General features: G+C 54.3%; 1 protein-coding gene across 1 annotated transcript in view; it reads right to left on the bottom strand.

Moving 5' to 3' along the window:
- Positions 1-23963, bottom strand: part of MYH9 (myosin heavy chain 9) — an 85720-nt gene that overhangs the window by 13444 nt on the left and 48313 nt on the right. The window contains exons 5-24 of the mRNA XM_006056968.4: positions 23240-23333; positions 19055-19147; positions 18509-18572; positions 17673-17771; positions 17170-17313; positions 16348-16443; positions 15466-15584; positions 14529-14681; positions 13176-13349; positions 12328-12501; positions 10413-10527; positions 7955-8148; positions 7507-7628; positions 6428-6497; positions 4498-4658; positions 3536-3644; positions 2392-2523; positions 1731-1937; positions 1053-1190; positions 227-350 (exon numbers count right to left, since the gene is read on the bottom strand). Of these exons, the coding sequence (XP_006057030.3) occupies positions 227-350; positions 1053-1190; positions 1731-1937; positions 2392-2523; positions 3536-3644; positions 4498-4658; positions 6428-6497; positions 7507-7628; positions 7955-8148; positions 10413-10527; positions 12328-12501; positions 13176-13349; positions 14529-14681; positions 15466-15584; positions 16348-16443; positions 17170-17313; positions 17673-17771; positions 18509-18572; positions 19055-19147; positions 23240-23333 (2582 nt within the window). The remainder of the gene's footprint in view (positions 1-226; positions 351-1052; positions 1191-1730; positions 1938-2391; positions 2524-3535; positions 3645-4497; positions 4659-6427; positions 6498-7506; positions 7629-7954; positions 8149-10412; positions 10528-12327; positions 12502-13175; positions 13350-14528; positions 14682-15465; positions 15585-16347; positions 16444-17169; positions 17314-17672; positions 17772-18508; positions 18573-19054; positions 19148-23239; positions 23334-23963) is intronic.

Here is a 23963-nt window from a genome sequence, read left to right as displayed (position 1 = left end):
ACAGAGTCTTCAGTGATTTCTCTTTGTCTTCAAATCTTACATAAAATACCAGGCTTCACAGGGAGCAGCTGCAGTGTCCCATGTCTGGAGGGCAGTGGCTGGATGCCACAGGCCCCAGGAGACCTGCTTGCCACCCCAGCTCCTGGCAGCAAGGCCCATGCTGGTCCTCGAGTGGTGGATGCCCCGGCAACCCCAAGTCCAACAGACCCTGCGTCCCACCGCTTACCCTCCAGGTCGGTGATCATCGCCTCATGCTTGTTCTTGAGTTTGGCGAGGCTCTTCGATTTCTCCTCCTCTTCCATGAGGTTGGTGGTGAACTCGGCTATTCTGTCTTCCAGCAGCTTCTTCTCCTGGGGTGCGAGGGTGGGTCAGGGCTTAAAGTTAGTTGAGTGCAGAAGGCACTGGGTCTCCTCAAGCACAACCCACCCAGGCACTGAGGTCTGAATGGAGGGGCAGGGCCTTAAACACCTGGCCAAGTGCATTAGGATTTCCCAAATCAAAGGGGTCATTTTTAAAGTCACTAGCTCCTCTGAAACAGCTGGGTAAGCTTCCTTAGGACCCATAAATGGGGTACCCAAGCCCTTTCCTGCATTACCCCTTTCTGCGCAGATAAAAAGACCTCCCAGGTGATGGTGTCAGTGAGAGAACTTGGGGCAGAGGGCGCTACCTTCTTGATGCCTGTGACCTCGCCCTTCCTCATCCCCTAAAGTGCCCCTGCTCTTCTCACTTTGTCTTCAAATCTTACATAAAATACCAGTCTTCACAGGGAGCAGCTGCCATGTCCCATGTCTGGAGGGCAGTGGCTGGATGCCAGGAGACCTGCTTGTGTGGCCACCACCGGAGTCCTAATTCCACAACACGACCACACAGCCCGTTTACTCCCCACGTCGCAGGGTTCTGGACAGCCGTCCTGCCCTGTGAAGCTGGCCACCCCCATCCTCCGGAGATGAAGGTCAGCATCCTGACGGGGTCTCTCCCACTCCTCTAAAGTGATGCCCAGCTATCATCTGTGGCCAGGAAGACACTGACAGGGGCCCAGCCACCGGCTTCACCTTGGCCAGCTTGCAGTTCTGGTCCTCCATGATGATCTGGTCCTCCTCCAGCTTCTTTAGCTTGGCCTCGGTGGTCACCTTCTCCAGTTGAAGCTTCTGCCGGGCGCTCTCCTCCTCCTCCAGCTGCTCCTCCAGCTCCTGCCGCGAAGCCAGGGCAACCGTAAGTAGATAGGATGGGGTCCAGCACCCACGTGTGGGGTCACGTATTTAAAACTGGGGTGCGGGGATGAGAACCCCAGGTCCCGATTCCAACACAGGGTCATGTGTTCTGAGGGGCCACCTCTAGTGAGTGTCCACCCTCAGCTCCTCAGACCAGCCGGAGTGATCACAGAGGAGGGGAATTAAATCAGATTCAATGCTCGGCGGGGAAGTGCTCATGAACACCTGACAGGTGTCAGAAAAATTGAGCCAGGGAATTCCCTGGCAGTCCAGTGGTTAGAACTCTGAGCTCTCGCTGCCAAGCGCCAGGGTTCAATCCCTGGTCGGGGAACTAAGATCCCACAAGCCACAGAGCATAGCAAACAAACAAACAAAAAAAAACCTGCCTCAAAGAGAACACTCCCCAAGGCTGCCCCCAGGACACAGACTGTCCTCCCATAGCACTTGGGATGTCCCTGCTCCCCACCCACCCTGTCCCCCACCCCCTCCTGGGTCCGGCCCAGCCCCTCCTCCAGGCACCTGGATGTTCTGCTGCATCTTCTTCTTCTCGGCCTGCAGGTGTTGGCATCGCTCTTCCTCCTCCTCCACCCTAGCCTCCAGGTCATGGCAGATCTCTTCCAGCTCCTGCTTCTTGGCCGTCAGACGGGCACGGAGCTCTTCAGCCTCGGCACACAGTTCCGTTTCCGCCTGGAGCTGCTCCTGTAGCTGCAGTTTCTCAGCCATGAGCTGTGGGAACACGAGGGAAATGTGAACTCTGACGGCTGCTTGCAGGCTGCCTGTCCCCATGGGAGAGCTGGCCCCCAGCAAAGGCTCCATCTCAGGATGCTTAAGCTGCCAGGCATGTCTAAACATCACATCCTGCATCGAGGAAATTACCCCCAAATTTCCCTTCAATGCCAAGTTTATGCTCTGTCTACTGGGGCTTCCCTGGTGGCTTAGTGATAAAGAATCTGCCTGCAATGCAGGAAACCCGGGTTCAATCCCTGGGTTGGGAAGATCCCCTGGAGCAGGGCATGGCAACCCACTCCAGTATTCTTGCTTAGAGAATCCCATGGACAGAGGAGCCTGGCACGCTGTAGTCCGTAGGGTTGCACAGTCAGACACAACTGAAGCAGCTAAGCAGTAGCCCTGGTGGCCAGCAGGAGGCAGCACTACGTGGGCAGAGTCTGCAGATACCCACCTGGGACTGAAGGGTCTCCATCTCTGAGAGCCTGTTCTCAGCAGCCAGCTGCTTCTCCCGCACCTTCACCAGCTCCTCCTCCTTGGCCATCATCTCCTCCTCCTGCCGGCTCACCTGCAGCAGCGGCTTGACCTAGGAGAGGAGGTGGAGGAGACAAGCTCAGGGAAAGAGCCCCGTCCAGGCTGAGAGTTGGGGGCTTTCTCCTCACTTGGGGAAGCGCCAGGGCACGAGAACAAGGGGCAGGCAGGACCCTGGGCAGAGCAGGTATGCCCGGGTACAGCTTTTCAGGAAATCAATCTGGTGCTGTGCGTCATAGGCCTCTGACCCACTAATTACAGTTCGGGGAAACTAGCCCTGTATGTGCATGAAGATTTTCAGGACAGCATTGTTTACAACAGTGAAAATTTAGCAAAGAGATAAAGATCCACCGCTGGAAAAGTAGCCAGATAAATTATGATACATCTCTAGGCAACAGTACGCTTTTAAAAAATTATGCTTATGAAAAAATTTTAAATGGAAAACGCAAAAAAAAAAAAAAAAATGTTTACACAAGTCAAAAAGCTCAGCTATGTAAGAAGGTGTATGGTTTACACAGCAGAGATTTAATGGGAATGTTTTAAAAAAAAGGGAATAAATATTGAAACATCTATTCAATATTGATGTTGGCTCAAGGTTGAATGGATTATAGATGAATTTTTTACTTTCTTGTTTATCCTTTTTGTTGGTATGGTATTTTGCAGGTACCACAAATTATGTACCATAAACAAAAGTAGCCTGACCAACTTTAAATACAAGAGAATTTTTTTGTAAAGGCTAGGGAGGACCTAGCCACCGGGTACAGACCACGGTTTCCTGAGTGGGCAGCACTGTCACGACACGGGGCCATGGTGGGCAGGCAGGGCCTGGACAGCCCGGGAGCTGCCCCTGGAGCCGCCCCAGCCCCGCCCCGCAGCACCTCGGCAATCCACGCCGGACACACACCCCAGCTCACGCCCCTCAAGACCCCACAGGCAGGACCGTCCCCGGCTCAAGTTCTGGGCCTGGGGACACAAGGGCAAAGTGCCAGCCCCGGGGCCTGAGCCCCGCAGTAGGCCAGCGTGAGGCCGGCTCGTCCCTGTGCCACGCGGGGCCCCTCCAGACCCACCTTGGTGAAGAGCCGCCACCACTGCCAGTTGCGCAGCTTGAGGTAGGCGGCGCAGTTCCTCTGCAGGACCTTCATGGCCGTCAGCTGCTGCTGCCGCTTGGCGAAGGCCCTGTGGGGTGAGGGTCACCGTCAGCGCCTCCAGGCGGGGGCCGGCCAACCTCCCTGCCCACAGTCCTGACCTCGCTCCTGGGGGCTTTTCTGGAGGGACTGACCCCTGCTGGGAGCACTTCAAAACAGATGTGGGGGGAAGGAGGCAGGCTTGGGGTTGAGTCCTACAGGTGACCTCGCAGAGGTGACCAGGACAAGGTCACAACCACCTTCCTTCACTAAAGGGTAAGTGAGGTCGCTACAGAGTCAAGTGTAACCACTGGTCATTAAGGCCACCTGTCGACTGCAGCTCCCCACCCTCGTGTCACCCACAATCTTGGGGCTTTTGTTTGGGGAGAGAATGTCAGCAGATCATGTCCTGCAAACGTGCATCTGCCCAAACACCCACACTCATGCTCTCTTCACAACGCTCAGAGCTCAGGCTGGAACAGATGCCCCAGAGCCCAGACACAGAGGAGTCAAGGGGCAAATGTGAAGCTGCCCCCCCCACTGTCCTGCATAAGTCAGCCCCTGACCCCACAGGAGCTGCCGGAACTCAAGGGCACCTCCTCCCCAGAGCTCAGGGTCCTCTGGGGACAGCCGGCTCTGGGTGTCACCCCTACAGGAGGGACACAGGGAGGAACAGTGGGAGGCAGGGGTTTTCTTGGAGGGAAAATCTGAACACAGTCACCCCTCCCTCCTGCTCACTTTAAACCTCAGGCAGAAATCCAGGAAGCAGGGGGGCAAGGAAAGCTATGTGGGTCTCCCCAGGGGACACCTCCTGCCATGAGGGTGCCCAGGCCCTGCTTCCTCAGTACCCTCTGCTACAGGAGAGCTGGGGGTCCCGAGCAAGGTGTGAGCGTCCCGGGACTCACTTCCTGGCCAGGTAGCCCCTGCAGCAGGCCTGGAAACCAATGATGACGTCCGTGATCTTCAGGTCCCGCTCCTCCTCCAGGTGGGCCAGCACGCCGGCCCGGAAGAAGACCTTGCTCTGCCCGATGCGGTACAGATTGCTGTCGAGCTCCAGGGCTTTGATCTAGAGGAGGAGAGCCGGCTGCTGAGCACCAGGCACCCCAGCCACCACAGAGCCCTGGAGCAAGGCCAAGGCCAGGGAAGGGGCCTGGAGCTGGGGCAGGCCCTGTTGCTCGTGGGCAGCCTTCTCCTGGTGCAGGGAAAGTGGAACTGGGGAAACGCTGATATGGGGAAGGTGGGGGCCAGCAAGGGACAGGTAAGGAGTCAGACTTGCAGGGAAACACAGGATCTCAGCCCTGAAGGGACCCTGTAGGTCTCTTTCTTCTCTGCACCCCCTCACTACAGGCCTGTTCTACAATCACCCAGTCAGGTCACCCTCTGAGCAGAGTTGGTCAAGCATCATTGCTTTGTCCAGGCCCAGCACCAACTCCAGCTCAGACCAGGATCAAATACTAACTAGGTGACCCCAGACCTTAACCTCTGTGGGCCCACATTTCCGCGGCTGTAAAATGGAAATAATGGTTTCTTTAATTAAAAGATAAGTTAATAAAGCAAATAAATAGCACTTCCTTCCTAGCAGAGCTGTGGGAATGAAACCAGAGAAGGCACACAAGGCACTGAGCATGAGGTCACACGTGGGACCATTGCTGAATGAGCTTTAAGCAATGTGTCGTTACCATCACAGGGCTGTTTCGGTACAGTAACAAGGCTCTCTTATTAAGCCCACTGGTAACAGTCTGTCTGTCCATCTGTTTGCCTGGGAGAGAGGGGATTTGGAACAAGCTCCAAAAGGCAGAGCCTTGAACAGGGTAAGAGGAATCTCGGGCCCTTGATGCCCAACAAAAGGCCCTGCAGGTCTGGAAGAGGCCCTGGGAGAAGGGCAGGCCAGGGAGGGCAGAGCCATCGCCGGGTGCCCCACCTCCCGTCATGACGAGCCTGGCCAACTGTCTTCCCTACAGAGCTGGACAGAGGAGACCTGCTTATGTCTAAAAGGGGGACAGCCCTCACTGACCAGCAGCTGAGTCTCCGAAGAAACAGTGACCCAAACACGAGCTAGGGGCGCACCTCTGTCCTTCACACCTCCCTTCCCCTGGGTGACAAGCATCGCAGAGCACAGACCCGTGTCTCCTCCCTCCCTCTCTAGGCTCCACCTCCCTGTCCCTTACAGGGCTGCTCCAAACAAAGGTGGTATTGAATTTTTCTTCCCTTTTCTCTTTCCTCCCTGATGCCCACCCCAGCCCACCCTCTGCTGACTCTTTGGCAAAGATGCAAAGTAAAGAAAGCAGGGGGCACTGGCTGCTGACCCTGGATACATGAGACCCAGCCAGATGCCTGCCTGCAAAGCAGAAAAATGACCAAGTGGGTAGAGCCCCACCTTGGCCACTGAGTCATCTCAGGGCCTTCATTCACTAAGCACAATCCAGTGCCCACTGCCGGTCGAACACTGGCCAGTGGTGGGGAAGAGAGGAAAGGGCCAGAAACTCAGACTCTGCTAGCTTTGGGCTAGTCGTGGGGCCCTGGTGGTGAGCTGCCCCCTGTGAAGATTAGAGGAGATGGGAGCAATAAAGAACCAAATATGCCCAGAAGGAAGGGTCTCTGCCTCACACCACAGCCTTGCTATCTGAGACCTGGCCTTCTCCTCCCCTCCCCACTCCCACACACCATCCTGACCACCTGATGCTCAGTGCGCCTGGCAGAACCAGAACAGGCTCACTGGAGGAACAAGAGAGCACAGGCATCAACAGATCCAAAGGGCCCTGACCAGGCACGTGGGCGCTGGCCACTCGGGTGTGCATACCAGCCACGTGTCACCCACCAGAAGAGCCCGCTCACCATGAGCACACACGCCTGCTTTCCGTCCATGAAGCCCTTAGGAATGGAATTTGGAGTCAGGATCTCGTATCTGAGGAGGAAAAGGGCGGCAGGTCAGTACACCCCTTGCTTGGATTCTATGTGGCCTGGAATATCCATGAGACGAGGGCCGTCCCTACAGTGGAGCTGGTGTAGGATTCTTTCCACAGAGTGTCTGAGGGAAAGGGGACACTCAGTGAATTATATCCTGCTCTTTCCTGAGGCTGAACAGCACGAGGAAGGCCTGGCGTTTTCCAGAAAGCAAATGGAAACTTGTGTCAGACTGTTTCATTCCCTTATGGGTGAGCTCTGAAGTGGGCTTACTAACTGCTAACCAGCACCTGCGTCTTTAGCCCCAGAAGTTTTTTAAATTAAATGTCTAGTTTCACAAATATCATCTGATACAAATCCGAAAATGCCTCATGACCTCATGTTAGAAAGATATGTGGAGTTCAGGCATTATCAGAAAAAAAAACCAAGTCATGATATGTCTAAAGCCACCATTTCCCACTTCTAAACGTCCTCCATATTTGTTACCAAAAAGAAAAAAAAAGAAATAAATGGCATATATTGAGTACAAAGAGAAAACCTTTTGCTGCAGAACATTTTCCTAACAATCTCTGTCTATGTAACAGACCACAGTTGGTGAACACGGCCAGGCCTGTCTCTGCTGAGATGCTGCAGAGAACCGCTAATCAACGGGGTGGTCCAAGAAATTAACCAGAGGGCTGCGACAGACAGCAACCAGGGCTAAACACGTCATTAGGCAAATAGGCCGGTGTCACGACTGTCCCCGCTCCGCACACACAGCAGACATCCAATTCCATCGATTTTTTTCATACTCAAGGCTCCAACTGATCCTCCTTAAATGTCTTTTCAGAGCTCGTCTAATTATAGCAAACACCACCCGGCCCCCACAGTGACTGGGAGCGGAAGCCAACGTGATGACTTTCATTTTAGAGACAAAACAAGAAGTCCTTCCTCACGTGGAGCATGGCACAGAGGACCCCAGCTCAGTGTGGACGAGGAGATGGCTCTCCCACTGAAGGCCCTCCACTCACCTCTGCCGGAACTCCTGGAAGACCACGCGGTTGGGGAAGCCCTGGCGGCAGATCCGGATGCCTTCAAGAACCCCGTTGCAACGCAGCTGATCCAGCACCAGATGGGGGTCCAGCTTGCCGGCCTAGGGAAGAAATCCATGCACGTGCTCTTCCTGTATGCCCAGGGACTGATGGAGAGAGGGCGGGCCCCTCTGGACGAAACAGGACAAATGCCCCCCCGGGAAGGAGCCGTCACTGCCCGCCCACCCATAGTGGTGACAGCTCAGTTACATGATCCAGGTCTGAGAGGCAGAAACGCAGGCTCTATGGGCAGGCTGTACCCTAAGAGTGCCCAAACCACCCGGAGGGTGATTGAACCAATGGCGCTGTGTGCCACAGGCGAGGGGTTTCTGCTCAGGGAGACAGACAAGGGCTGGGCGGCCCGCTGCACACTACCAAGCAGCCGCACCTTCTTCTCGTGGTTGGGGATGATGCAGCGGACGAAGTTGGGGTTGGTGTTCCTCAGCGTGGCCATGAGTTTGGCCAGCTGCTCCTTGTACAGCTGCCCCACCGTGCGGAACATGCCTTTGCGCGTCTTGAAGGCCCCAGGCATTGCCGTCTCCGACATGCCAGCCACCTGGTCCAGGCCGATGATGCGGTCCACTGGAGAGAGCAGGCAAGAGCACGTGAGTACCCAGCAGTCCAGGCCAGGGCAGAGGGGCAGGACAGACAGACAGGCCAATCTGATTAGAAAAAGAGGAGACTACAGAATGGCAGACCGTTTCTACTTGGAGCTTACAAAGCAGGCTAAGGTCATCTCCAAAGGCTGAGAGCAAAGGTGACCTTGTGAGCAGAGAGGAGGGAGGAGGAAAGGGTTTGGAAAGATTGCAGAGCTGCAAAGTGGGGAAGCACATTTGTGAAGGCTGACTCCACGTTGTCACTTATCTCAGCCACCCTGGGACGCTCCTAACCCAGAGACACAAGAGCTGATGATGCATTCTGGAGGAGTGAGCAGAGCTGGTCCACTAGCCTGGCTCTGAGGAGGTGTTCAGACTTGACTGACAGGAACCCGATAGTCCATTCAGTCATTTGAAAGAAGCGGATCAGTATCCTGAACTCACACTGACCGTTACCTGAGAGCACTGGGCTAGGTCAGAAGGCAGGAGCTCTAAAGCTACTTGGCCACTGCCTGCAGGAGTCTGGCACACCCTCTCTCTGTCAGCAATCCCCCCATGCAGAGCTCTCTACATCAGGGGCCTAGAGCAACATGCACAGTGCCAGGGCAGAGAGTTCCAGAGAACCACCGCTGCCCACGGCTACCCCAAAGGCCGAGGATCCTTCTCCCTCTCAGGTCTCGCTTGGTCTCCAAGATCACGGGTCTTTCTCATCTAGACCAGCCCTCCAAGGAAGCAGCCCTCATCACCGTGGCTCCTGCCCAGAACAATGAAATGAACCGCCTCCTCCCGGGCAAAACCAAATGGTGAACAAGCCCAACCTAAGTGGCCAGCGATCTGAGGTCAGGCTTACACCAGAGCCAGTATTAAATTTGAAGACTTCCATTGCTGGATGCAAAAGTTAAGAATTCTATGACAAAGTCAGGTTCTTGTTCCTTTGTGGCCAGATCTCTGTTATTTATTTGAAAGCAACAGAAAAGACAGCTACTCAAGAGGGAAGCCAGGAGTGAGGATAGACCCAATGAACCTCTCAGTTAAAACGGGAGGCATCTATACCTCTTGCAGCCCCCACAGGGCCCCTCTGGCCACCAAAGGTGTTCTGGAACTGGGTGGCTTGTGAAAGTCACTCAGGTTGCCCAGGGGAAGGTTGAACACGCCCCAAAACAACTGGTCATTTCATGTGAGGGTGTCCTGGCCCCAAAAGACCCTGCCCAGGAGGAGAGGTAACTGCTGCATAGACACACAGGTGCCCTTGTCAGCACTGAAGTGTCTGGGCCCACACACACACACACGCACACACACGCACACACATGGCAGTGCCCACACATGCACACACACACACAGCACTGCACACAGCACCTTGTGCTGGGGCACAGCAGCCATCACACACACACATATACACACGCACGCACACACAGCACCTTGTGCTGAGACACAGCAGCCATCCAAGTGGTGAGATGCCGCCTTCATGAGGGGAGTTCTGAAGGGGACGTTGGATTGTGAAACAATTTTTTTTTCTCCTTTTAAGATCTATAACATGAAGCTGTCAATATCAAATCACAGCCCAGATGGGCCTGGCTTTCTACTGGAGTCCTGTGATGGGGAGGGGACCGGAGCCTGCGCACAAGCCTCGGGCAGACACCAGGGAAGGAGCACAGGCAGGCAGGAGCAGCCAGGCAGAGCAGGCAGGCTCAGCAGAAGCACCAGTCACGCAGCCCAGGGTGCAGCACACGTTGGCGCCGCGCCAGGCGGCCAGTCACCTGGTTCTAGGTGGAGGATAGGAAAGCGCTGATAGAAATAGGCTCTCTGGGTGCTCTGCATCTCTGCAACAGAGAGGTTAAAGCAAAACCCAGGCAGAGGGAAGGAGAAACTGGCAGAAACAAGGAAAAGAATGGCTTCCGGAGGTACTGGCTACCAAGGAGATGCAAGAAGGCAGTGAGGAGTTGGACAGAACCCGGGTGGCCAAGTGCTGGGCCACCGCACGACCCCCCACAAGGGAAAGGTCTGTGGCCTCAGGGCCTGGAGAAGCCTCTGCCCCAGGGGAAGTGGCCGTGTGCCATGTTTAAGGATGCGTGGGGCTCAAGGACACCAGGAGTCAGGGAAAGAGTGACCCTCAGGGCTGGAGGAGCCCATGCTCCTGGGAGCTAAGTGGGCACAAACCCTCTGGCTTGAGCCCTGCACTCAGCCAGTGGCCAGGAAGGGAAGGGGCCTAGCTGTGGGCATGGGGAGGCAGGGTGAGGGCCAAGGGCGTACCATCCTTCCACAGCTCCGAGACAAACTTGTCAGAGGACTGGTGCAGCAGTGTGGCGATGTTGTCGTTCAGCGGGTCCATGTTCTTCATCAGCCACTCATCGGCTTTGTAATCCACCTGTAAGATCAGACCTCGAGTCACAGGCTGCTCAGGGCACACTGGTGCGCGCAGGCTCTACGGCAGCAGGCTGACCCCATGCGAGGAAACATCAAAAACAGCGAAGACCCTCAACCTGGTATTTTCATCCCCAAGAAGGAAATAATGAGAAGCCTCCACGAGACGTTCTCTGCAGAGTTACGTGAAGGCAAAATATTTAAACAGCACCAACGTCTGGTTGCAGGGAACAGGCTAAGAAAACTATGTTGCAGCTACATAGTAGAATATTCTGTTTTTAAAAATGTTCACAGTAACATAAACATTATGGGGGAAAATCCTAATAATTCCTTTTAGCAACAGGACAAGTAATTTTTGTTTTGTTTTTTTTCAGCATATTCAGGTTTTCTCAGAGCATATATTCTTCTTACCTTTTTTGAAATATGTTCTCAATAACAAGAGTAATAAAACACCATATATTGTAACAATACAAACAGAGCAACTGGCCACCACAGCCTGCTTCCTAACCAACACAGCGTAACTCAGCCTGTGGTCCCCTCCTGGCCCCTTTCTGCAGGTTTTCCCACACGCAAGGCTGTCAATGATGAGGTGCAAGATGGTGGCGTCTTTCTCCCTAGAGGCAGAATGACCTCCTGGGAGAGGACAAACCCTAGAGTTGGGTGTCTTGGCATCTGTCCCCCTGGGCACGGCCAGCATCCTTGTCCTTTGAGCTGCTGCAGTGCAGGCCGGATGACGATGCCAGTTTCACCATTCAGCCCTTCGTGGGCTTTCAGGGGTGCCCAGGTTTGGCATCACCTACAACAGTACAACAAAAGCCTGCCTGCGTTTCTAACAAAGGTAGTGGGAGAACGTGGGCTTTCGGGGGGGCATGGCCTCAGGTAACTAGAAAAAAGAGATCTCCTTAACAAGTAGTTTAAAATCAAGAGTGGCTTCAACAGCCTTAGGAGACAAAGGAGCTAAGCAGGGGCGGCCGAACAGCGCAGGGCCACGTGCAGAAGGGTGGGGGAGGACCACGGGCGGCTCGGGAGCACCACTGTGACAGCACAAGTTTCTCATCACCGATCCTCACTGATGGGGAGGCTGAGGACCGACCAGCTCATCGCACATCCAAGTGTTAGACATTCTGTGCAAGCGACACAACTTCCTGAGAAGAACCAGCTTTAGTCTAAGCTTGGACCTCTGCAGACTCAGGACACCCCTGTTCAGGTCCAAGCCCTGGGATCGAGCCCACTGGAGGATGTCTGACAGCTGGTATGAAGACGGCTCTGCTACTTCCTGGCCGGTGGTCTTGGCAAAAACAGAGCCAACCACACCTACAGGCATGACCTTCACCCGGGCACAACGTTACCCCTCAGTCCCACCCAGCAGATGTTCCAGGATGTCTGGAGACATTTCTGGTTGTCGCAGGTAGGAAGGGTGCTTCTGACCTCTGGTGGGGAGAAGCCAGGGCTGCTGCTAAATATCCTACAACGTGCAGGAGGGTCCCTGACAACAAAGACTGATCTGGCCACTGAGGTGGGCAGCGTGGAGCCTGAGAGGCCCTACCCCAGAGCACTGACTGCCCAGCACTGGGCTTTGTGAGCTCCTTTAATTCACATTCCCCAGTACAGTGGTGGTCACCCACATTTTCCAGATGAGGCAACCAAGGCTCAGAGAGGTGAAGTAACTGGCCCAAAGTCACACAGGAGCAGAGCCCTAATTCAGACTGCAGAGTCCATGACTTTAGCACAAACAGCACATCTACACCTGGAAAACACACTTAATAATAACACACCGCATGACACCAGGGTGTGCACACCTCACCTTGCCAGCGTAGTGGATGATGCAGAAATCTGCCTTGTCCTTCAGCTGCTTGGGCTTCTGGAACTTGGGGTGGGTGCCCTGCTCCTGCATCACCTTCTCCACAAAACTCTTGTCCGTGGCTTTGGGGAACCAGCACTCCTCGTCCAGCAGGGCCAGGATGCCAGGAGGGCCTGCCTGGAGGGAGCATAGCATCGCACAGGTCAGCTTGACCTGGAAGCCCATCGACTCTCACCCTCGTAAAGAAGTCACAGCCTGGTTTTCAGAAACTCAAGAATCTCACCAGAAGGTGCGCAGTGCTTTCCTCACACAAGAGAAAAATAAGGAGCATGACTGAAAGCACTCCAATTACAGGTTCTAGCTGAAAAAGAAATTTCTGAGGTCTAGGCTATGTCCAACACACCTTAATCCAATGATCCATCGCAAGATTCTCCCATGAGAACACTGGAAATCACGTGGTGGCTTGATGGGCCACGCAGACCCCTGACCCACGTCCAGAGGCTGCCCCTCAACAGGGGTCCTGGCCCCTCGAGTCCCTCTGGGACCCCACTCGACACACAGTGTGTCCACACAACTATGTGGTGAGCGGGGACATTGAGGATAAGGCTCCTGAGGAAGAGGAAGCCCCAAAGCCTTCCAAACCCTGAGTTTATAAGACAGCAGACTCGGGCACTGTGGGACTGGCTGACAGGCCTGCGAACCAAACACCAACTTGTTTGTTGGAAAACAAAACTGATTTAAACAAAAAATTCATCGTCAAAGTAAACCATTCGGTATTAGGATCACCGATGCTTCCGTCCCCAGAGGGGCGGAGCAACAGGTGGGGCGAGGCGCAATCGCGCGGCTCTTACCGGCTTCTCAATGAGGTCGATGCAAGGCTGCAGGTCGAGGCCGAAGTCGATGAAGTTCCACTCGATGCCCTCGCGCTGGTACTCCTCCTGCTCCAGGATGAACATCGTGTGGTTGAAGAGCTGCTGCAGCTTCTCGTTGGTGTAGTTGATGCAGAGCTGCTCGAAGGAGTTCAGCTGCAAGAGGGAGATGGGGTCAGACAGATCCCTGTTGCTGCCGGCGAGCCCCCAGGAAGGACTGGAGGGGTGTTTGGGCAGAATCTCCTGGGGCCCCACCGTGCCGCCCCCGTGGACCTTCCCTCATCACACCCGCAGCAGGGGCTGCAGTGCTGGGGCCCATGGACCCCGCCAGCAGTCTGGTGGAGCCCCTGTATCAAGATGATGTTTTCAAATACACAAAATACACAAAATAGATCAAAAGAGAAAGAAGTTATCTTGAAATGTAATTATCAAACATGGTAACATAGAAATCCATAGTGCTTCTTAATTAACAAGCACAAGTCCAAGCCGTCGGCTTCATAACACCTAGAATTTAAAGCAGAGGTGAATGCAAACAGTATGCGTGTGTGCCAAGTCGCTCAGTCATGTCCGACTCTTTGCGACCCCACGGACTGTAGCCCACCAGGCTCCTCTGTCCGTAGGATTCTCCAGGCAAGACTACTGGAGTGGGTTGCCAGTCCCTTCTCCAGGGGATCTTCCCTATCCAGGGATCGAACACGCATCTCTTATGTCTCCTGCGTTGGCAGGCTGGTTCTTTACCACTAGCGCCACCTGGGAACCGAAACAATACAACATCCAACGACTGCTATGATGTGAAAATCCCTGATTTCTACTAAGACAGAACACAAGCACTGCTAATGCAGCTGTGGTTTGCGTCCTCTGCTGAATATACTGAGAGGTTAGTGAAAATAAAGAGGTAATTCTCTCCCCACGCAAGTTCGCAGCTCCTCTGAAAACAGCCATGGACCCTAGGCTAGGCTGAAGAATCTCTGAGCTCCTGCAATTACCAGTTTTTGCTACCTGACCTCAAAGTCTTTATGGGCAGGGACAAAGTCATGTCACAACACTCAAAATAAATATTTGAGAAAACATAAACAATAAACAAACAGAAAGCCCCTGCCTGTGAGGCCTCCTAGGACACCGTCTAGATGGTACCATTCTTGCCAGCATTTCTGTTTGGGAAAGGGCACTTTGTTTAAGCTTTAAATACACGCAACTACTGTCTCCTGTCTCCACACAAGCAAGGAGGTAGCCAGCTCAAATTGCTGTGGGACCAGGTGAGAGAGGACCCCAGCCCAAGGAGAAGGCAGCCCCAGAGGCTCGGGAGGTGGGAGGGGTCTCGAGGGAGAAGCTCACATCAAAGATCTCGAAGCCAGCGATGTCCAAGATCCCGATGAACGAGGCACCCTGCCTCTTGGTCTTGTCCAGAGCCTTGTTGATGCGCAGGACCAGCCAGCGGAACATGCGCTCGTAGGTGGCCTTGGCCAAGGCCTCGATGGCAAAGTCAGCCTGCGGGGACACCCGGGGTAGGGGGGAAGGGTCAGACATAGGGAGTCTTTAAGTGCTCATTCCTTTTACCCCAACAATGTCACCTGCAGGGCCCACCCCCAGAAAAACAGCCTCAAAGATGAGAAAAAACCTTCAAGCACAGATATGTTCACTGCAGTGTGAAGGAAGTTGCAAGAGCCTAAACTTTCAACATTACATGCCGAGTGAACTTGTGTGCGTGCACGCTAAGTCGCTTCAGTCATGTCTGACTCTTTGCAACCCTGAGGACTATGGCCCGCCAGACTCCTCTGTGCATGGGATTCTCCAGGCAAGAATACTGGACAGGGTTGCCATGTCCTCCTCTAGGGGATCTTCCCCACTCAGGGATCAAACCTGGGTCTCCTGCATTGGCAGGCAGGTTCTTTACCACTAGTGCCACCTGGGAAGCCCCAGATTGAACTTAGAGCTTTGCAAAGACTTTTTTTTTTAATAAATGGATATGAACTGAAGTAGCTATAGAAGAAATGACATCTGAGATGTGCTTCAAGTAACACAGCTAGGGGTATGGAGACCAGATTAACCAGGAGCCAAGACCAGCCATAAGTCAGCAACTCCTGCAGCCTGGACCCTGGGCCCAGCTTCCTCCTGCTCTCAGTGGGGTGATACCACCTGCTCTGCAAGATGCCGTGAGGACTCAGAGAGGTGACAGTGCTAACAGAGGGGACACCCCAGGGCAGGCCTCAACGCGGCCACTGCAAGAGTCCTCGCCAAGGAGGTGGCCCAACCCCCCAGCCAGAGGGCTCACCTGCTCCTTCGTCTGCGCCTTCTGGACGTAATCCCGTCCCACCTTGATGCGCGGGGTGAGGATTCCTCGGGTGAAATCGGTCACATTGATACCCAACAGGTGGGATACTTTCTGGGCAGCTAATATTTTTCAAAGAGTAAGGAAGGAAGGGGTAAAAGGTTTTAATTAAACCCAAGAGAACGAGTCCCTCTGCTCAGTCTGCGAAAGGTGTGGTAACTGAGTGATCGTTACCAGGACAATCAACTCGGGCCCGGCCCTTCCTCCACAGGGCACAGAACAGTCAGCTCTCCCTTCAGACAGGCCAGCGGGCATGGCTCCCAACTCAGGGCCCCACATTGGAACCTCTGCACACCCTTGGCCACATCCTGAGTGTGAAGAGGGTCCTGAACACAAACAGCACCGCCCTAGACACAGGGACAGAACAAGACAACTCACACGCCCACACATTAAATTCTATCGAAAGCCCCTCTGGAGCACACGTTAAGGCTAACTTAAGTAGGGTCGCTTGCCATGACCTGAGGACTAGCAATGGCCAAAGAGCTAGGGTGAGGACAGTGTTTCATGTCCTCCCAAGTCCACAGGCAAGTTGAACGACAGCAGAAATGACTGTTTTACAAACAGAGACAACTGGTCTGGTCTCAGCATAAATGAGAGAAATTCAGGGCCACAGATCATGGGTTTTCTAGCTCATTCTGACACTTACTCCGTGAAGGAGCAGCAGGGTCATGTTCACGAATGTTTTACCAAAATACAGCGTGACAGGCAGCCACACACGTGCAAGTAAAAAAGAAGAGTGTCTAAGATCTCTCCAAGACTCCTTCTCCTGAGCCATCTCACCCAGGCCCCTACCCACATAATCAGGTGAGGGGCCCATGGGATTACCTGTGTTGTCAGGCATGGAGGCCTGGTCACTGTTACGCTCCTTCTTGAAGACGATGTTGCCGAGCTGGAGGACCCCCGAGATGACTCGCAGCAAGCCTTGGGGTGCAATGAAAGGCAGCTCAGAACCAGGCTGGGTGTCACCCCTCAGAGGCCCTCGGGTAAGATAAACCACGTGGGGCACCAGGCCTTGGCCTAAAGCACATCTCCAGGGCCTCTGGTTGACCTCCGCTGAGGCAGCCCTGTGCTTAGATACAAGCTCTGTTAATGCTTCTAAGTTCAGACGTGCCTCTACCTAGGGCCCACTGTCTGTTTTTAAAAATAAAGTTTTATTGGAACACAGCCAGGCCTGTCCATGTACATGCTATCGGTGGGAGAGCAAAAGTGACCCTGACTCTAATGCTGGAGAACAGGGTACACACACCCCAGCCCCTAATCTTCCTAAAATACAGCATCAAGGCCCCCTCACCTCCCTCTAGAGAAACAGGAAGACACAGGCAAGGACACCTTGCCACACCACTGTCACTCTGGGTGTCACCAGTGCAGAAGCCCCAGCCCCTTCCACACTCGGCTCGGACAAAGCAGAAATATTCCACTTGCAGCAAATGGCAAGGACAGGAGCAGTAGACCCAGGCCCTGGGCAGTTAGAAACCTGTTCTTTGTCCTCATATGTCCCTGGGCGATATGACCAAGAAATAACCTTGAACCTCAAATCTGCGGGCCCACCTCCCACCACTCAGCCTTCCTCCAGTCTCTATGGACTTCCTAATGGCCAGTGCCAACAGGAAGCGCTCCCCAGCCTCCCCGGGGAGGGCTGGCCCATACCCATCTGCTCTTCCTCTGGGATGCCCATAATCCGAAAGGCCTCCATGGTCTCCTGGAACATGTCCTTGTCCTGTTGCCCGGGAATGGTGACATGCCCGTTGGACAGGAAGCGGTATTTGTTGTATGACTCCAGCAGAAGATCAGCTGTAGGGGGCAGAGGGCAAAGTTCAGTAAGGGTCAGGAGGTTCCAGTCAACCCTGTGATCTCAAAGATGTTGGAATTGGAGAAGCACCCCGAAACACCCCAGGAATGCTGACTCTCCCCAGCACCAGAGATGGGCACACACAGAGCCCCCCACCCAAGAGCATCAAGGCCCAGAAGCCTGCAGCTGCACAGTGACCTGCCCAGGCTCCCTCTGGCCTGGTTCAAAACAGGGGCCAAGCCTGCAGCTGGCCCAGGAACAGAGTCAGGCTTGCCTTGCCTGCCCCCAGGCTGAGATTTCATTTCGTCACTGCAGTGTGGCCTAACTGCAGGGGGATCCCCAACGTGGGCCCACAACTCACACTTGAGGTGCTCCCCAGCCCCAGACAGCAGGTAGTAGAAGATGTGGAAGGTCCGCTCTTCCTTGGCTTGGCGGATGGCACGAGATTTCTCCAGAAGATCTTCAAGAACATTAAGGAATTGTGCACACTGTTGGGAAGGCAGCCTGCCACATTCACCCATTCAAAAGCCATGGAACTTCACCAGCAGAAAACAGCAAAACAAAACAAAGGCAAACTATCCTGGCTCTGTCCCTCATGGCGTGTAGCCTGTCCAAACAGCAGCTCTCACACTTGGGAGCCTCGTCTGTGTAAAGGGCCCCCTTCTCACAAGAGAAGGGAGCTAAGAACACCTCCCCAGGCTATTAACATAAAGGAGCATCCACCCAACTCTACCCTCAGGGAACCACACTGAATGACCTTCTATAGCTCCATCCTATTCGAAGATCAATTTTGCACACATGCTCAGTTATGTCCAACTCTTTGTGACCCAGTGGACTGTAGCCCACCAGGCTCCTCTGTCCATGGGATTCTTCAGGTAAGAATACTGGAGTGGGTTGCCATTTCCTTCTCCAGGGGATCCTTCCGACTCAGGGATGAAATTCATGTCTCCTGTATCTCCTGCACTGGCAGGCGGATTCTTTACCACTGAGCCACCTACAAAACCCTAAGCTCAATTTTATCCCTCCTATAAAGAAAAATCAACTTATCCTGGTCCTTTCCCTGGTGCCATAGACAAGGTGTCGCAAGAGGCCGGTAAAGGGGAAACCGCAGGAATCAGGAAGCAGCCTCTTCTCCATCAAGGTCACTTCCCCCAACCCCAGACCCAGAACATTCTTTACAGTTAACCACAAGGATACAAGTCTCAATGTTGGCTCCCACAATGTAGCCATTGACATCAAAGTTGATGCGGATGAACTTGCCCTGAGGAAAGACAAATGAAGAGATCAGAGCCCCATCGTCCAGCCCCTTCCCCAGTGGCTCAGCCTGGGGGCAGGAAACCAAGAGACTGAGCCTGCGTCTGGCAGCCAGGGACCCAGCACCCCAACCGCACAGGAACTCAGGACTCAAAAGGGCCACACGGCTAAGCCTGAGTTAGGACCAGCTCCAGGGGTGCCCAAATTCCTCCACAGAAGAGAGGAGGGAAGCAGTTATCTGGAAGCGCTCCTCCTGCTTGGTCTGACTCTGGCTTCTAACTGGCTGCGGTTACAGCAGGACAATCAGGGGACCGGTGGGGACTCCCCGCTGCCTCGCTGTCTTCGTCACCTGAGCTGAGGAAGCTCCTTACGCAGGTGTGTGACCCAGTCTACTGCCTACAACAGGCCCGGAAGCACCAAGTCTGACCCTTCTCTGCGTATGGGGCACAAACACTCGGTGGGAAGGTGCCCGTGAGCACCACCACTCACAAATCGAGAGGAGTTGTCGTTCTTGACAGTCTTGGCGTTCCCGAAGGCCTCCAGGATGGGGTTGGCCTGCAGCAGCTGCCGCTCCAGCTCACCCTGGAAAGGAACCCAGAGGCGTGGTGAGGGCCAGGCAGTGGCGTGGCTGCCAGACCTGCTCTGCCAGGCGGAGGGGAGGCGGCAGAGCTGTGTCCACACGCCCCACGTGCCAGGGATGGGGGCTTCCGGACTCCGACCACATCGGCCTTGGCCTGGTCCCCATTGTCACTCCAGAGCGACCTTTCTGCCAGATGTCTGGAAACACTGCCTGACTTGAACTTGCTTCCTGGACTAACCAACCAGCGGCCCTAGAAAGGGAAAGCAGGCTGCACATCCAGCTCGGGGACCTGGCCGGACGGCCTGGATCAGCCCTGGAGGATGCACTGAGAAGCAGCACTTGAAACAAGAAAAGACACAGAGGCATCAATCATTCCCCTGGATCGTTTCCATCCAGGACGCTGCCCTTCCTCTGCCCCCCGGGCCTCTACTCCCCACCAAACAGTCCACAAAAAAAGTTTTCCCTTTTCATAGGACAAGAAGAGAGGGAACCAGATCTGCAAGACCCCACCTTGTCACATCTGTGTCCTAATAAACTCTGCATTTTCCCTGCTGGTCCCCTGTCCTGCCACTCCCCAAGCCCCGCCACCCACCTAAACCTGTTCCCAGCAAGTCAGGTATCTGGGCATGGGATCAGCAAGGCCAACTTTGAGTTCTAATTATTTACTGATAACATCAATAAGCCCTACTACAGTCTCATGATACTTGGTGGTTGGCAAAAATGTCCCCTTATTTATGCCTTCTTATCCTTGGGTCCTCGTGATACTTAGAGTAGGAAATACAAGAGTAGCCCCATTCCACAGAAGAGAAAACTGAAGTTGAGGGAAGGGGAATGAATTGCCCGAGGTCATCCAGCCATCATCCAGCAAAGCAGGTCATTGCATTCAAGGTTTCTACCTCACACCTGTCAGTTACCACACCATCTCTTGCCACGCCCCAGCCCTACCTGGGGAGCTCCCTGCTATCAGATGGGTAGGACTTTGGAAGCAGTTAGCATCCTCCTGGCAGGCCAGGTAATAACTGACACCGCCTGAGGAAAAGACGCCCTTGTTCACCTTAATACCTGGGCACTCTAGGGAGACAGCACATCACACAAGTGCCAGGTGGGGTTTTCTAATTTATCGGCAGGGCTGGAGTCAAGCCAGGACTTTCTGAGAATAAAGGCTGCCTGCCTGTAATCTGTGATGAAAGGGAGAACTGGCGGCAGGTGCTCCCCAAAGAGCCATGAGCTACAGCGTCCCAGGGACGCCTGTGGCACACAAGGCCACTCAGGCACACCATTCTGTACATAAGTCTACAGAACACCGAGGATGCTCCGGGGTCTGGAAAGGCCACCAGTGACTGGAGGGGGGCCCACTACAGCCATCCCTGGTCAGAGATCCTCCCAGGGTTGGAGAGTCTTGATTTTGGACTGTATAGATAATGTGGAGGAGGGTCAGTGCAGCCAGGTCAAGGGGCAGAGGTCAAGCCCACAGAGCAGGCCCTACAGGACTGCAGGGCACCAGCAGTCACAGGATATTGGCTTCCATCCCCCAGGCTCAGACGGGCTGGGAAGACAGCGAGGCAGCCCACAGATCCAGAGTTGGTTTGAGCGCTGCTCCCCCACTCACTAAAACACCTTCTCCAAGCACAGGCCAGGTGGCCAGGCTGGCCGAGCCACTCCTGTTCCCAGTCAGGTGGGAGCTTGGTCCCCACCTCTAAGCAGCCTGCTTAGAGGCAAAGCTAAGGCCTCTGCTGGGGACACAGGCTGCTGCTGTGGAAACATGGGGCCACCAGGCCAACCCAGCAGCAACCAGCTCGGATTCTTGAGCTGAACTCAGCTGAACTGAATGGTGGCGGCGAACCTACAGGTTTCTCTTCACTGATGCCTAACCAGGCACAGGAGAGACATTTGTCAATGAAACCTGCATATGGTGAAATTATGAGGCACTGCTATAGGCAGCGTGTGCTCGTGAGGTTTGGGATTATCTGCATGGTCTCTGAAGGGCTTCCCTGGGTGGAGTTTCTGCCAGGGGCCTCCAACTAGTACACAAAAACCAGAGGGAGGAAGAGCATCAGAGGTCGCTGTTCAGACTCCAGAAGTCCATCTGGAAAGTCCCTTCACCCAGCGCCACTTTGCCAGCTTGCCGTCTGGCCAAAGCCTTGACCCCCATAAGGTGAGGTTTGCGGTATCCCAATGGGTGGTCTTGGGATGAGCATTTGGGTCACTGTGGGGAGCAAGCTCCCCAGCGTATGCCACGACAGGCCTAGAACACAAGGCACAAACTGAGTTCAAGAGTGTCTTGTGGCCTAGCTGTGTGCGCAAAATCACTGCACAGCTTCAGGCGAGGAAATCAAACAAACTAGTCAATGGCCTTTACAACTGACGGCCTGGACGGTCGTGGGAAGCAAAGGGCAGCCTATTCAATCATTCGAGTTGAACTTGGAGCTGGGTACCGGGTGCCCATCACACAGCAGCCTGAGAAAGAGGACGTGACAAGTTCGCCTCCACTCGTCACAGCTCTTACATGCCATCCTGAGTGCTGGGGGCCTGCCTCTCCCTGCACCTGCAGATGGATCAGCCCCAGACATAACACACGTGGGTGGACGTCACTGCTCTGTAACTGTGGTCCTCCCTCCTGTCCCACAGGGCAGCAACACCAAGGCCATCCTCTGGAGATCCAGACACATACTAGGCATTCAACCAGTAGTTGGGAAATGGATTTTCCTGCAAATCCAGAGATGGAAAACCGCAGCTAGAGAACTCCTAACCTCCCCAGGCCTGTTTTTAAAATAGGTCCCTTAAAAAGAATGGAAAATGGGGGAAGGGGAGGGTAGAGAGAGACAGCAAAAGAAAACTTTACTCGTTTCTAAATATAACTCCTGACACCCCTTGGAAAAAGATTCAGAATGTCTGGCAAAGTCTGGCGCATGAAAAGTTACTTCTGGTTTGATTCCAGAAGACTATGCTCTTTAGAACATTCTGCAGGACACACCCCAGGTCTGCATGCAAGGAGACACACACCACTACTTACTTACACACGCTGCACATGGCACCCTGGGAAGTGGGGGGCGCCCAGATGGCTGTAGGGGACACCAGTGGCACTTAGATTTCATAGGGAAGTTCGAGTGTGTACTTGAGAGACAGAGAGAGCACCACACGGCCATGCTTCAGACTGACCACACCCCGCTCTGGGGAAGCCCAGTGAGCAGATTCTTGGCACTGCTTCCGGCCAGTGCGGTAAGGGCTGCCCACCCCATCTGGTCCAGCACGCTGAGCGTGTCAGGGTCTGGTCAGGCAGACGCTCACTCTGCTGTGCCTCGATCAGGGCTCCGCACAGGGACTTCTGGCCCTCGTGCGCATGGGAACTCTGAGCTTCTGAGAACAGCTAGGTGGTGAGACTGGTCCCCTTCCTGCCGGGGCTGCCACTGCAGAGTGCACGCGAGACCACCGTGTGTCACAACCCAGCCCCTCCTCCCAAGAGTCAGTGAACCGAGCCTATAAGAAGAGGTCTAGCTGCAGAGAGTGACAATGGTGTGGAGTGAAAAGCTGCTTAGAAAAAAATCGTAATTCAAGGGCACACGATGGGCAGAACACGCATTCCTGGTGTACAACGTGCAGTAAACGTGCAGCTCACCTAGCGAGGACACCGCTGGGTTCGACCACAGTCCACCAAGGGGGAGAGGGGGAAAAAAAGGGAAGTGAGATGACTTTGCAGCTGCCTTTTCTCTCTTCACTGGGGGCTGTCCACCCAGAGGCATTTCAACACCAGGGAACAGAAGCAGGGGTTCCAATGCCGGCCTGCCCGAGATCCTTCAAGTCTCCATTGACTTGAGAACCAAGCTTTGGAATCTGTCTTCCAACCTCAGAAGTGGAGGACACACAGCATGACTGCAAACTTCCGGCAGTCTCCAGTTTCCACAGCAACTCAGAGTTAGGGCCAGTCAAGGAGGAAATGGGCTGGCTCTCACCAGACCCACTCCCAGGAAGCCCAGGACGCAGTCTCAAGGAAAGTGGGCCTGGCCTCTACTTCAGTCCCCCAAACGCCAAGCCATGGATCATTAAGTGCTCTCCCTTGGGGAAACCAGGCACATCCGTGGGAAGACCACACTCACCTGGTCCTTCTTGCTCTTGTGTGATGAGGCCACGTGAGCCAGGTACTGAATGACTTTCTTGGTGTTCTCCGTCTTGCCAGCTCCAGACTCACCCCTGCCAGGAGAGCCAGAGTAGTTCTCAGGGGAGAAGTGGCCAAATCTTTGGTGTCTCCCCTTTCCCACTGCAGGCTCTAACTGTCTCCCATTCTGTGGGTGCCAATGCAGGACACCCCTCCACCCCCGCAACAGCCTGTGGCAGGAAAGGGACAGGCTAAACTCTGGAATCCTCACTGGGGTCCTTTCCCATGGCCCTCCAGAGGCATGACAAGAGTAAACTTCGGTCCACTGCCTGCCCTGGTCACTTGGCAGCCTTTGCTTCCGAAAGTCTCAGGAATCAGTTTTCAGCAGCTGTTGACTCAGGGGTCAAAGGCACTTATACATCTTTCCTTGAAACTTCACTTGAAAGAATGTTCTGTATCATTAACTTCCTCGGCAGTGGGTTGATTTATCAGCTCCTCGTTAGGTTCAGAGGACGGAGGTGAGAAGCCCAGGTAAAGAAAGCTGAGGTTCAAAGCAGGAGAATGCATTCTGGGGGCCATCAGCTCCCAACCCTGCCTTGTTGAGAAAATGCTTGCTTTTCTTCTTGGCTATAAGCCCCAGCCCCACCCCCTCCTTTGAGGAAGGAGATTAAATCTTTGGCCATGAAATAAAGCTCATTCATACTGTGGGACCACTGAGTAGCAAA

The sequence above is a fragment of the Bubalus bubalis genome, chromosome 4, assembly GCF_019923935.1.
Source record: "Bubalus bubalis isolate 160015118507 breed Murrah chromosome 4, NDDB_SH_1, whole genome shotgun sequence".
NCBI lineage: Eukaryota > Metazoa > Chordata > Mammalia > Artiodactyla > Bovidae > Bubalus > Bubalus bubalis.
This window is presented reverse-complemented; position numbering and strand designations above follow the sequence as displayed.